A 13,277-nucleotide genomic window follows, 5' to 3' on the forward strand; every position below is an offset into this window, starting at 1 on the left:
AGAAGCTAAACCGTCCTGTCCTGTCCCTCTGAGGCTCTGGAAAGAGTCGGATAGCTAAATAATTACTGGCAAGCTAATTCAGCTGGGAAAATTAGAGTTCTGGGGATGACAGGGAGTTTTTTAGGGAAGCTGGGCAAGGGCACTGTGGGTCAGAAAGGTGACAGCCAAGCTACCCAGCATGGCTGAGTACTTACCTGGACTGAGCCTTGTGTTATATAGTACTTGTAGAGCACAGTCCTATTTGTTCTGCTAATAGCCTATGAGCCACGTACTCCAAATGTCTCGTCTACATGCTGTGGATGTGGGAACGGGCACTCTTATCACCTCTGAGTCCAAGGTCAAGCAGATACAAACAACAAAGTCATTATTTAAACTCAGGCCCAAAGCACAGATTCTTCAAGCTGGATGGTTTCAATTTCTGTAGAGGACAGTTAAAAGTAAGCACACGGACTAAAAAAGATTGGTAGTTGTTGATCCCAGAAGGGTGGCCACTGAGTGTGGCTATTGTATCTCACAGAGGAGTAGCCAAAAAGGACTTTCCCACTAGGACCCCAGCAGACAGAGGCTGGAATACCAACACTCCAACACTATGGTGTCTTGGAAACACAGTGGTACCCCATTAGGAGGATAAACACATAAAAATCATGTCTATTGCTTCTAGCCTATGCCGTCCCCCCAACCCTTTCCTCAAATATGGCTGATGCACAAAGGGCTGGTGTAGTTTCAGGAAAATATAAATGTTCTTTATCTTGGCTCCAAGTTCTGCCTAGAATATCCTTCATCTCTACTGCATCCATCCTTCCCTCCTCCCCACCGCCCCAAATAAAATAATAGCAGCGCGCTAGAGTACCCAATATGCTCCTCGTACAAGCTTGGTTAAACAAATCACGTTGACCTTTAATAAAATGTGCCAAATGCTTCCTTCTCTCATTCAATATGTTAATCTTCGGGCCAAACCGCCGTCAGAGCGAGCCTCATTAAGTACAAATCTGATCGTGCCATCTCTGGCTTGAAACCCTTCAGTGCCTCCAAACTGTCTCCAGGCTGAAGCCGAAACTCCCAACAGCACAGTCGAGGTGGCCGGTGTTGACCCTGCTAGCCTCATTTCCCACACTGTCCCTCCACCAGCATCCCACCCGCGCTCAAGCTGTCCCTAAGTACACAGCCCTCTACACTCCCTCAGCTCTGGCTGCAGTACCATTGACACCTCACCCCCCCTGCCAGTCACACACTGATTACTTCCTGTCATTCAAGATGCACAGTCAGGGAAGGTCCTCCATTCATCCTTTCCTGAGCCCCCCACCGCCCCTAAGACCCAGATAAAGCAGACAGCCTCTCTCTGTCTCTCTGAGCCTGCACATCACTGTTTGTGACTCCTACCTGCATTCACCTAATTATGCCCAGCTCATCTGCTCTGAGCTTGGTGCTGGCACATGTTCAGCAACTCCTAAAAAACCGTTGCAGACAGAATGAGATGGATGCTCAGCGTAAGCTCAGTATGAAGCTTAGTATGAAGCTTAGTATGAAGTTAAGCCTGGTCTTAGGATGACAGTGCCTGGTCAAAAATCAGAAGGACCAGCATAGGGGTGTGTGCAGTGGACATCGCGGCCTTTCGATAACAGCATTTGATATCTCAGGCCACAGAGCAGACTCAGTCCAGGCAGATTCTGGTTGCTATTTCCCCTCTCGGGCTTGTCCTGGGTCCTTAGTGTTCCCATGGAAAGTGTTTGCTTCTCTTTGAATGGAAACGTTTTTAAAAGCTGCTAAGCCTAGTGGTATACACTTGAGACCCCAGCCAGCACTCGAGAAGTGAATGATTAGTGGTTCAAAACCAGCCCAGACTGCATGACGTCATGTCTCAAAAACAAAAGCAGCAAAAAGATTAGAGAGCAGTTAAGAGTACTGCTGCTGTAGAGGAGCCAAGTTCATTCCCAGAAACCACCCGATCAGGTGGTGCACATCTGTGTGTAGTTCCAACCCCAAACCACATCAGGTGGTGCACATCTGTGTGTAGTTCCAACCCCAAACCACATCAGGTGGTGCACATCTGTGTGTACTTCCAACCCCAAACCACATCAGGTGGTGCACATCTGTGTGTAGTTCCAACCCCAAACCACATCAGGTGGTGCACATCTGTGTGTACTTCCAACCCCAAACCACATCAGGTGGTGCACATCTGTGTGTACTTCCAACCCCAAACCACATCAGGTGGTGCGCATCTGTGTGTAGTTCCAACCCCAAACCACATCAGGTGGTGCGCATCTGTGTGTAGTTCCAACCCCAAACCACATCACGTGGTGCACATCTGTGTGTAGTTCCAACCCCAAACCACATCACGTGGTGCACATCTGTGTGTAGTTCCAACCCCAAACCACATCAGGTGGTGCACATCTGTGTGTAGTTCCAACCCCAAACCACATCACGTGGTGCACATCTGTGTGTAGTTCCAACCCCAAACCACATCACGTGGTGCACATCTGTGTATAGTTCCAACCCCAAACCACATCAGGTGGTGCACATCTGTGTGTAGTTCCAACTCCAGGGTATTTGACAGCCTCCTCTGGCCTCCAGAGGCATCTGCACACTCATCAACATACACACTTAGCTGTTTTTAAGAAAAGGGGAGAAAGGGAAGGAAGGATAAAAGGAAAGGGGGAAAAATGAAGAGAGGAAGGCTGAAATCCTTCATCTTAGGGACAGTCAAGCTGTTCTCCAAGCCTGGGTTGGCTGATCTTTCTTCTTGCACTGGTTGAATCTTGAGGGGGGCGGGTAGAGGGTGTAGATGGATCAGGTAAATGATAGATTTATTTACATTGGATCAGGTAAATGATAGATTTATTTACATTATTTCAAACTACCAAGTCGATGGGTCTGCTCACATTCGTCAGTCAAGGAGCACTAACACCCAAAACCGTTGGCAAAGATGGCTCTTCCTTATCAGAGAGAGGTTTGAGCCGCTCCTGGAGGTAGAAGTGGAGGGATAAACAGATTGACAGCATGAACACATATAACAGTAGACAGTGCAGTCGTCACCCTGGTGCTGTCATCTTATATGTGTATTGCCATGTGCTGTCTGGGTCTTCAGCTGGAATGAGGCAGACTCTGCATGTCCCCTGTCCACTGCTGTTGGGTCCAGCTCAAATAGGTACTCAGTGAATATCTGGCTATTTAATGAGTGGCCTCAGCTTGCAGGTCAGGAAAACTGGGTTTTGGTTCCTACTCTGCAGGCATCAGCTTCCTCTATGACTGTGGACTTTGTCTCTCTTGTCTTTTTCTTCCCACCAGTGTGGATGCTTTTATTGTGTGCCTGACCCTTTCTAGCTAGGTCTGACCATCTTTTCTTATACGATGCTGCACTTGAGTGATGACAACAGCCACTATAGAGGTAGTCCTTTCCCCGGGGAGCTGGACACACCAAGAGGGGTTATAGGAATAATCCAGTCTCATCTCTAGGCCAGCCAGGCTTTGGTGCCCTCTACTGAGTACTCTGCAGGCCCCTAGACTGGCCATAACGGTGGCTGCTCACAGCACACGCACTGGGACTTTACCACCTCTGGAGAGGGATCTGCAATCACCGGGGCATGGAAGTCACGGTAAGATGGAAAATCAGGGACTAGGAAGAAGCTGGGACAGATTGTCAGGGAACACAACACTGAGAGATAGAAGCAAATAGAAGGTAAGGGAACCTGAGAGGCTGTAGAACCTGAGAAGGAGAAGCTAGAAAAATAAGAGGATCTGTCATGTTTTGGAAGCTGAGGAAAGAAGGCAATAGTATTAAACAAAGAAAGAGAAATCATTGTAGGGAGAAAGGAAGGGTAGAACGCATCAAAAATTTCAAACCCTAACACATCATTTTCTAAAATTTCAACCAGCGCATTAATAAAATTATTAGAAAATATACCAACGTGCAATTAGTAATTATTTTAAATGATTAGAATTGTATCTGTTTATCTTTCATTCTCATTGTCATAATATGTATGCATGTTACTTTTAACTTTTAAAAACTGTTTACTAACAAAGGATGGTGATGCATGTAAGAGATCAGACCCTCTGGATGGGCCTACAGGGAGGGGAGCCAAAAAACCAGAAGGTCGGTTGTTGAACTTTGAACTTTGCAGTAGGATTTGGTCTGGTTACTGTCTTTCTAAATGTATTTTGTTACTGCACTTTCAATCAAGCAATGTATATAAATCAAGAATGGCAACTGGACAACATTTCAACAGCCCCTGATACCTTTGTTTGCTCATTTTGCTGTGAGTGTAATTTACCTGGGTACATTTGTCATTTGGTTTTGGCTCACAGCTTCAGAAATGTAGGCTATCATGGTAGAGAAGTCATGGCCATGGATGGAGACCAACTCCATCCATGATGGCAGGAGCACGAGGCGGTGGCTTGTTCGCACAACTGCAGAGAGGACACAGACAGAGTAGGCTGGAACTGGTAGGGTCTGGTTTGACGTCAAAGGCCCACCCTTCACGACCTACTTCTGCAAGCCGGGCCCCACCCACTACAGGCTCCACAGCCTTCAAAACAGCCTGCAGACCCAGCATTCAAAGATGAGCCTGTGAGTGCTGACGATGTAATGGTAATCAGAGCTGCCTTCTAAAGTGTGAGCCTGTGGGGGATGTTCCTGGTTCAAACCATAACCCTTTGCGACCAGATGCTAGGGAACCCGTGGCTCTGCAGACAGCCCTGTGGTGGTCCGTGTGACTTCAACTCACCAGTATTCAAAGTCTCATCTTTCTTCCTTAAATCTCTGACACCAGCTTTAGTCAGGTGACTTCTACGACCACCAAAATGGGAGGACAAGTGAGTGGCATGTACTACTTCTGGGACAGGACAATTTAGGTGTCACCATCTTTTCATTCGGTCACTGTGATCTCCAGACCACAATGCAATCAGGCAGTGGCCATTCTAAGGGTCTGAGTCACAAGAGAGGACAACTTGTGGCCTAGAGAGGAACCTTCAGCCACCTGGACTGGTTGTGAACAATAAAATAAAAGTCTTTGGTTTTAAAAAACTAGGGAGGGAAAGTAGCATGAGGAGAACAACGGAGCTGCTTTGCTGAAAATATTAGCAGATTCAAGTCTCCTGAAAATATACTTATTTTAACGTTATATAATAAAGATGTATCAGTTAATCCTTTATCAAAATACTAACTTTTGTTCTTATTACCTTTCTCTCCAGATGATGCATATTTACTACAGGGACTCAATATAGAGGAGCTGTATCCAGAGACCTCGAGTTTCATCACTTATGATGGGTCGATGACTATCCCGCCCTGCTATGAGACAGCGAGTTGGATAATAATGAACAAGCCCGTGTACATAACGAGGATGCAGGTGAGCTAATGGGGAGAAAGCGTGAGGACCAGCTGGGTAGGGTGGTTCTGAGCCTGTTGCGTTGATTCGCCAGGATTTGTGCAACCATAAAGCACAAATCGAGTGGCGCACACGAAGAGCAGAAATGCATTTGCCTCACAGTTCCGGGGCACAGAAGCCCAGAGGAAGGAGTCACAAGGGTTTGGTTGGTTCCTTCTGAAGAATGCGAGAATCTGCCCCATGCCTGTTTCCTGGCTACCATGTTTTGCCAGAAATTTTTGGTGTTCCTTCCTTGGCATGAGATGTACCACCCCTAATCATGGAGCCTTGGTGTTCTGCTGTGCGAATGCATCTCTGGGGTCCAAAGAGGGTCCAAGTTCCACCCTCTTTAAAATAGACCCCAGTCATACCAAATTAAAGTGCTAACCTCAATTACTTCATATTAACTTAGCTGGTCGCATCAGAAGTAGCCCTACTTCCAAGTGAGGTCACATCCTAAGTACTACAGATTACCAATGCCCTCAATTTACAAACACAATTAAACCCACAGTACCTACGGTTGCAGAGTCAGCGTATGAAACAGACTGATCTGCACTACTTATGGAAACACTCCACCGCCCCGAGGGAAATAAGACGGCAGAGTCGGTTCCAAAATCACGCTCTATAGATAGAGTGTTCAGTGTACAGACAGATATGCAAATGGATGCGATGGATCACCCCTGTACTGAAGCTGAGACAGGAGGATCACTACGGGTTCTAGAGCAGCCCAGGCGACAGAGTGGGTGCCTATCTCAAAACCTTAACAATTTTTAAGCTAGATTTAAAAAAAAAAAAAAGAACAAAACAGCTATATAAGGTAAAATGAACCTCAGTGGTAGAATAATTGCCTGACAAAGACAAGACCTTGGATTAGTTCTTTAGTGCTGGATACAAGGAGGAGGAAGAGGAGGAGGAAGATGACAATGATGATGACAACCTATGTTGATTTCATCATAAAGAGACTTGTCAGATCTTTTAAAAGCAATGGGTGTTTGTGTCAATCTCCGAGTCTGAGGTAACATGGTACGCAGTACTCCACAAACAGCTTTTGAATGTGGGAGGTGTTTAAGGTCGTTTCAGATAGTCTATACTCCTCAGAACTGCACAGGAACCCAGCCTGTGCCAGCTTTGCTTAGAGGCTCACTGTGCGCCCCAAGCTTGCCAGCCTCCTCCTCCTCTTCCCCGTGATGAGGGTAGATTGCACGTGTCAGTCCCACCTCCAGCAACTGATCACCAGTATCTAGAAAGCCTCGGAGGGAAGCTGAGCTGGTGGGGGGGGGGGAGGGAAGCAGGACTCCATCTCCTTGACAAGATCTACGCTCACGGCCTCACATCATGCGTTTTCCAGTCCCTGATCCTGTCCGGACTTCTTGGATGACAAACAGCAATGATCCCTCCAGATCACTCAAGCTCAGAAAAGGGACATATTCAGGAGATACTGGAGTATCTCAGAGAGTTCAAGACCAGAAACTGATATGAGGGAGCGACCAGAGTCAGGATGCCAGGAGAAATCCTCTCCACTCACCTCCCCCCCTTTTTTGTCCTTCTCCTTTTCTTCTTCATCCTTCCCTCTCTTTTCTCCACCTTTCCTCCCTCCTCTTCTCCTTCACCTCTCTTCTCCTCCTTCCAGCACATTTGCGTTACTCTTTTTTTTTTTTTTTTTTTGCTTCACAGTCTTGTGGTCAAACAGCCCAGACATTCACAAGAAAGAACTTGCATTGGTCCAGCTCAGTCTAGTGGACCAACCAACATGGCCTGGGTAGTAACCACGGAGAGTCAAGTTATCAGAGAAAGCAGAAGCTGCTGCCTGAAAACTCATGCTGCAGAAATGCATCTTATTTAAGGGCGAGAATCAATGACTTGTTCAAAGCCCATGAGCTAGCAAGTTAGAGGAAAGCATATGCCACGTCTGAAGGCATCAATGGCCTTTCAGCTCAGCTCAGCAGGGAAAGCAGGCTCTTTGGACTCATGATTTTGTCCAGATAGCCAATACTGCCTGGGCAGGCAACAGCCTACTTGGCCTTTCTTCCCCCAGCACATTTACAGAATGGCTGGATCTCACAGCTCTTTCTCTCCTCAGATGCATTCCCTACGCCTCCTCAGCCAGAATCAGCCATCACAGATCTTTCTGAGCATGAGTGACAACTTCAGGCCTGTCCAGCCACTCAACAACCGCTGTATCCGCACCAACATCAACTTCAGTTTACAGGGGAAGGACTGTCCTAACAACAGGGCCCAGAAACTACAGTACAGAGGTGAGTACAGTGGCCCCAGGAACAGCACCAAACCAAAGGTTAAGCTTTTAGCTTAGGCTATCCCCCCGCCCCATTGCAGGAGCTCTGATAATAAGGTCACTGCTACACCCATTTGCAAGGTGCAGAAGCAAGTTCTGTATGCCAAACACAGAAAAAGGAGATGAAGTTAAAGGCTTGATCTATGTGATCTATATTGATGTGTACAGATGTCTAATGCCACGTGTATCAAACCTTTGCCCTCCTTTCTATTAGCATCTACCAGGGAGCTCAGAAGTCCTGATTTCTCTAAGGCCATGTTAGGACAGGGCAGTAGGAAGCATTAGAGCTTTTAACTATGTGTCCCTTTAAAAGGGATGGAATGTTCTTGGATGCCACGCTGCTAGGGTCCAATGAGTGAAGAGTTACATCTTTATCTAGGGCCATGTCCCTATTAGCAGTTATTAGTCCTACTAAGGGGGCACTTAAGATGGCATCTGCCTCCTGTGACTGGCTGGTCCACACACCCAAGCTTGTGTCTTTTCTTCTGCACATTGATCATCCATCATAGTGACCTCTCAGCATAGAAAGGACGGTATAAACATGGCAGAGTATAAGAGTTATTCTGCACTAAGAGTCAAGACACTCAAGGACTTTGCCTTAACAAGCCATGCAAATCCCACCTGGGCTTTTCTCACCATTTCTGGTCTCTTCCTGGCAGTCTTGGAGGTCACCATAGCTTGGGGGGGGGGAACCAAGAGCCTGAATGGGGAGTCTTCATAACAATGACATGGTCTGCAAAATACAAGGGCTATGGTCATTTTCAGACAGCTTTTGACAGCAGATACCACTACTACTCTTAAACCCCAACTGCATTGGTCCTCTCTCCACTGGGTTCCTTTCATCCTTTTTCCTGTCTTAGACACTCATAGGATACCTACACAATAGAGTCTTTGCTCCCTTTCATCCACCACTACTGGACAAATACCCAATTCTATCATTGACCCTTCTCTTCTTCTTATTCCTCACTGATTCACTGGGCACCTACTATGTACTGGACACTTAGATAGTGGTGATGGTACAGTGATAATAAAGACGGCTATGACCCTAACCACAGAGAGATCATGGCTTGAGCCAGAGTTTGGCACTTTTGTTATAAAGAAGCAGCAATCAAATAGTGTAGGCATTGTGGGCCGGATATCCTCTGTCCAACTCTAATGAAGTAGGTGTGAAATCAGAGTAGGTAACACGCAAATGATGTATCATAAGATCAGCTAGAGACGGTATACAAATAGAGGGGGAAGTGTGCTAGTTTGAGGTTGTAAACTGAAGTTCTCCTATCTCTAGTCTAAGCCAGAGCCTCCTATTAGGACTTTCCACATGACAAAAGGAGCCTGTACCTATCTCAGCTGCTGAACACTTGAAATGTGACCAGTGTGATAACACAAGCACATTTATTCTTTTCACTCATTCGGCTTCACGGTGGCCACCTGGAGTTCTTGGCTAGTGCCCTGGAAAGCACAGGTCTAGAAAGGCATGGGGCAGGGAGTAGTACATGGGAGTGTACATATGCTCTGTATGTATATTAATTCAGCTGTGTGCCTTGTTTTGTGTTGTATGTTTGTGTGTATGTGTGTGTGTGTGTGTGTGTGTGTGTGTGTTTGGTTTTGTTTCTTTCTCTCATTCCAGTAAACGAATGGCTCCTCAAGTAGGGAACTAAGCCAAGAAGAATCCCACCTCAGTGAAATTCTACAACTGTGAATTGACGTAACCCAGAATGCCCTCCGCCCCCCGCCCCATCCCCTTTCCTCCCTCTCCGTCTGTCCCTAAGCCTTTCACTCTTTGGATTGGTCCCTTCTTCATGAAAATCATTTGCAAAAACGTTTCAAAGGAGTGTATCTACACATACACACACACACACACACACACACACAAACACAAACGCACACACCACCTCCATGATGGGAAGTCAAGTTTCAAAAACAAAGGTTCATTCGTGAAAGGTCTTAGAAGAAAACAACCAGTTAACCTGATTACAATTTTGATACTGTTTTCCTGAACTAACGCTACCCAATGAGACTTCTCAGCCTTTGTACATACAAAATTCTTCCAAAAGAGAGAGGGGAGAAAACACCACTCTAAAAGCATCAAGCGAACTCTGCATCCCCTCGTCCTTGACAGCATCCTAGGACACTCCGAGGGTGCTGTAACAGGTGAGCCAGGACAAAGCTGACCAAGGACACTTATTTCTAGATTCTTCTGTTTACTCAATGATTTAAATCTTCAAAAAAAATCTTCAAAAAAAAAAAAAGGACAGACATCAAAGAGCTATACGTTGTATATATATATCACCGCAGACTATAAGAATGGAATTATTTCCCTCTTTGTCACATAACTGTACTAGGATTTGCCCGAGATCAGAATCAATCCATTCGCTGTTTCTTGTTTTCCGAAAGTCATACAATGTGTTTGGTTATTGTTAACTGCCCAATAAATGTGTTTACTGCGTTGATTTCATTTTTTTCTGGCTTTGGTCTGTTCTCCTTCCTGCCAGGCTCAGCCCTACCCCCATGCAGCTCCCTTCTTGGATCTCCCCTGGTCCTTCATCTCCATGTTTTGTTTGTTTGCAGCCAGTTTTACTGAGTTTGTGGCAAGCAGGAATGCATTTGCTAAGCAGGTATATCTTTAACTCCACTCCATGGCTCGGTCATTCATCCCAGGTGAGCTTCGCCTGACGTAGCAGGCGACAGATTCCTTGCGTTTCAAAACTGCCATTCCCCACCCCACCCCCCAAACCCCTGTGATGCTCCCAAAGGAATGCACTTTGCCTTGTAAATTCCTGGGAAATTGGGGTATCTTTTCTCTCCAGGTGCAGCCAGATCTCACAAAGTACAAACGAATGCCTTTCTTTTCTTGTTTATAATGGTCACTCACTGTGTTTGGTTACTGTCAAAAAAAAAAAAAATCAATAAATGTGTTTAACAAGTTACCCAATGCTCGCGTCTAAGTTTGTTGAGAAGAAGGATGCTCCCTGCTGATGTTCCATGAGTCCTGCTGGGTCCACCAAGCAATTGCATCCAGCCATCAGGGCAGCTGGAGCCCCCAGAACAGGCTGTCTGGCCAGTCCCAGAACCAGGTAATTAATACCCTGTTGAGAAAACACATAGGCTGAGCTGCTGGAAGGGATGACTTGGATGTTCGGTTGGTTGCCAAATTAAAAATAACTTTCATCTCTTCTTCTTCCTGTCACAATCTCCATCAAGAGGGGAAGCGCTGACAAGGTGGGTTGGTACAAACAGCACTGACAGGGTAGGTGTATTGCAAACCCCACCTAGAGGCAAGATACACTGGTAATGAAAAAGTCAAACAATCAGTTCTCGCATAGCTAAAATACAATGCTAAGCTAGTTTTTTTTCTTTCCACTTTTCGTCTTAATGGTTATTATAGGATAGCCTGAGCCATGTTGGTATCTAGGCCTACTTCTAAGTAATTGCATTTTTATAGGGGAAAAAAAATATCTACAAAAGATGTAGAGTGAGCAGGAAGCAGCCTTGCATTGTTCAGCTGGCTGCTTACAATGTGGTCACAATCTCCATTAGCCCATGACAGTAGCCAGTGACACAAAATGCACTGAAAAGTATGCAAGCAAATTGACTTCCTTCTGCTACCTGCCTACTGTATGAGCCTGGGTAGGTTGCTTTATTTTAATGATCTGTACACTGGAGATATTAATAACTATTCTGTGAATTCTGTTGATAAGAAAAGAATAACAACCACAGCTATTACAAGGAGAAAAAGAGACGGTTCATTCTGGAGGCCAAATTTGAGTGACCATGTCCTGGGAAAACAAAATTGCATCGCCACATGGACGATCGTCACACAAAGCAGTTTCATGAAGTTGTATTATATCAGAGCAAAGAAAGACATAAAACTAAGGCAAATACAAAAAGACACTGGTAGCTGTCTCAGAACAGTGGTTCCGGCAAGCAGGGGGAGCCTCAGGTGCTATCTGATGACATTCTTAGCTTTGGAGTTTGATGAAGCTACTGATCTACTAAGTTAATACATTCAAAAGGGGGTTTTACCTATTTGTCCCAAGATGTTATCTCTGACCCCAAAGGTGGGCAGAAGGATGAATTTTTAAGGAGCCAACACTAGGCCAAGATAAGGCCACTGGGCTCTGAACCTGCAACACCCCAAGCTGTCCACATCACTGCGGCTCCAGTAAGTCTATCCGTCTTTGCAGACACGGCTTCAAATAACTACTTATGGCGATGCATGCACCTTGACTGGCCTGGAAGTGATGCCCGGGGAGCGTCTGGGGTTTTCTCACCAGAACTTTATCAAAATCACACCATGGCTGCCTTCTCAGAAAGGGGCTAGTATTGATCACCTGGAGACACTGGACTAACATCAAGAGAAGCAGGTGCCCTGCAGACTAGACAAAGAGGTGTCACAGAGGAGCACATGGAAGCAGGACTGTCACCAGGGCCCTACGTGACTCAGAACAGGTCAACTCATTTCCCCAGAGCTGAGGCTGGGACAGAACAACCTCCCATGGCCTTCATACAGTGACATTCCACAACCCAGTCCCCCCCCCTTGCCCCCTCTCCTCCTCTCTGTCTCTCTGTCTCTGTCTCTCTCTGTCTCTGTCTCTCTCTGTCTCTCTATCTCTCTCTGTCTCTGTCCCTGTCCCTGTCTTTCTATCTCTGTCTCTCTCTGTCTCTGTCTCTGTCTCTGTGTCTCTCTCTGTCTCTGTCTCTGTCTCTCTCTCTGTCTCTCTCTCTCTCTCTCTCTCTCTCTGTCTCTCTCTCTCTGTCTCTCTGTCTCTCTCTCTCTCTCTCCCTTAGTCAAAGATGGGGGCAGATTAGTGAAAACCTAAGTGATCAGCTGCCCCTGACATCCCTGGGCCTCAAGAGAATTTCCCCTCAACTGACTGAACTTGAAATGGGACAAACGACAAACTGGTCTCTATCTTCCATCTTCCAGACCAATCCAAACAAAGGCTTTCTCCACATCCACTGGGGTCCCTAAAGTAGAAAGAAAGGCAGAGGGGCAGACATCCCACCTTCAGTGAAGATTAGCTAGCTGGTGGTGCAGTTCATTAGCAAGGCACCTATCTAAATATGCACGAAGCCCTGGTTTCAATCTCTAGCACCCCATAAACTGGACAACGTGGCTCATTCCTGCAATGCAGGAGGTGGAGTTTGAGGCCAGCTTGGGATTCATGAGACCTGGTATGAAAAACAGCAAACTTGGCCCTTTTTTTTTTTTTTCAGATTTAGTTTGGTTTAACACAGTTAGCCAGGCTAACCTCAAACTCACTATTCTCCTGCCTCAACCATCCCAGTGATTAGATTATAGGTCTGTGCTGCCACACACATCCTCAAGAACAAGAGTATTCAAGTATATTAAAAAAAATCCCCCTAGAACTTGGCCTGGTGGGGGCACACATCAAGAAGCAAAAGTCCATGAACACACTTTCTTAAGAATGAGCTAAGAATGAGGTGGGCACAGGGTGGTGTGTTCTGTACGATTTACCCAACACCAGCTTCACCCACCAAAGTCCCGGCTGGCATGGATGTCCCTTTCTTCTGGAAGGGATCTGAAACTCGGGGTGTGCTGACCCTCATCCTCCTCCTACCAGACAAGGAAGAAGAGTAAACACACACACACACACACACAC

General features: G+C 46.2%; 1 protein-coding gene across 2 annotated transcripts in view; it reads left to right on the forward strand.

Annotated features, from left to right (window-relative positions):
- The window catches only part of CA10 (carbonic anhydrase 10), a 498,736-nt gene extending 488,633 nt beyond the window's left edge, over positions 1 to 10,103 (forward strand). For both annotated transcript variants that reach the window (XM_084803345.1, XM_084803346.1), the window contains 3 exons: positions 5,188 to 5,342; positions 7,441 to 7,615; positions 9,281 to 10,103. In XM_084803345.1, coding sequence (XP_084659471.1) covers positions 5,188 to 5,342; positions 7,441 to 7,615; positions 9,281 to 9,303 — 353 coding nt within the window. In that variant the 3' untranslated portion in view covers positions 9,304 to 10,103. The remainder of the gene's footprint in view (positions 1 to 5,187; positions 5,343 to 7,440; positions 7,616 to 9,280) is intronic.
- Positions 10,104 to 13,277: the final 3,174 nt, after the last annotated feature.

Source organism: Acomys minous (assembly GCF_964271855.1).
Source record: "Acomys minous genome assembly, chromosome: 12".
Lineage (NCBI taxonomy): Eukaryota > Metazoa > Chordata > Mammalia > Rodentia > Muridae > Acomys > Acomys minous.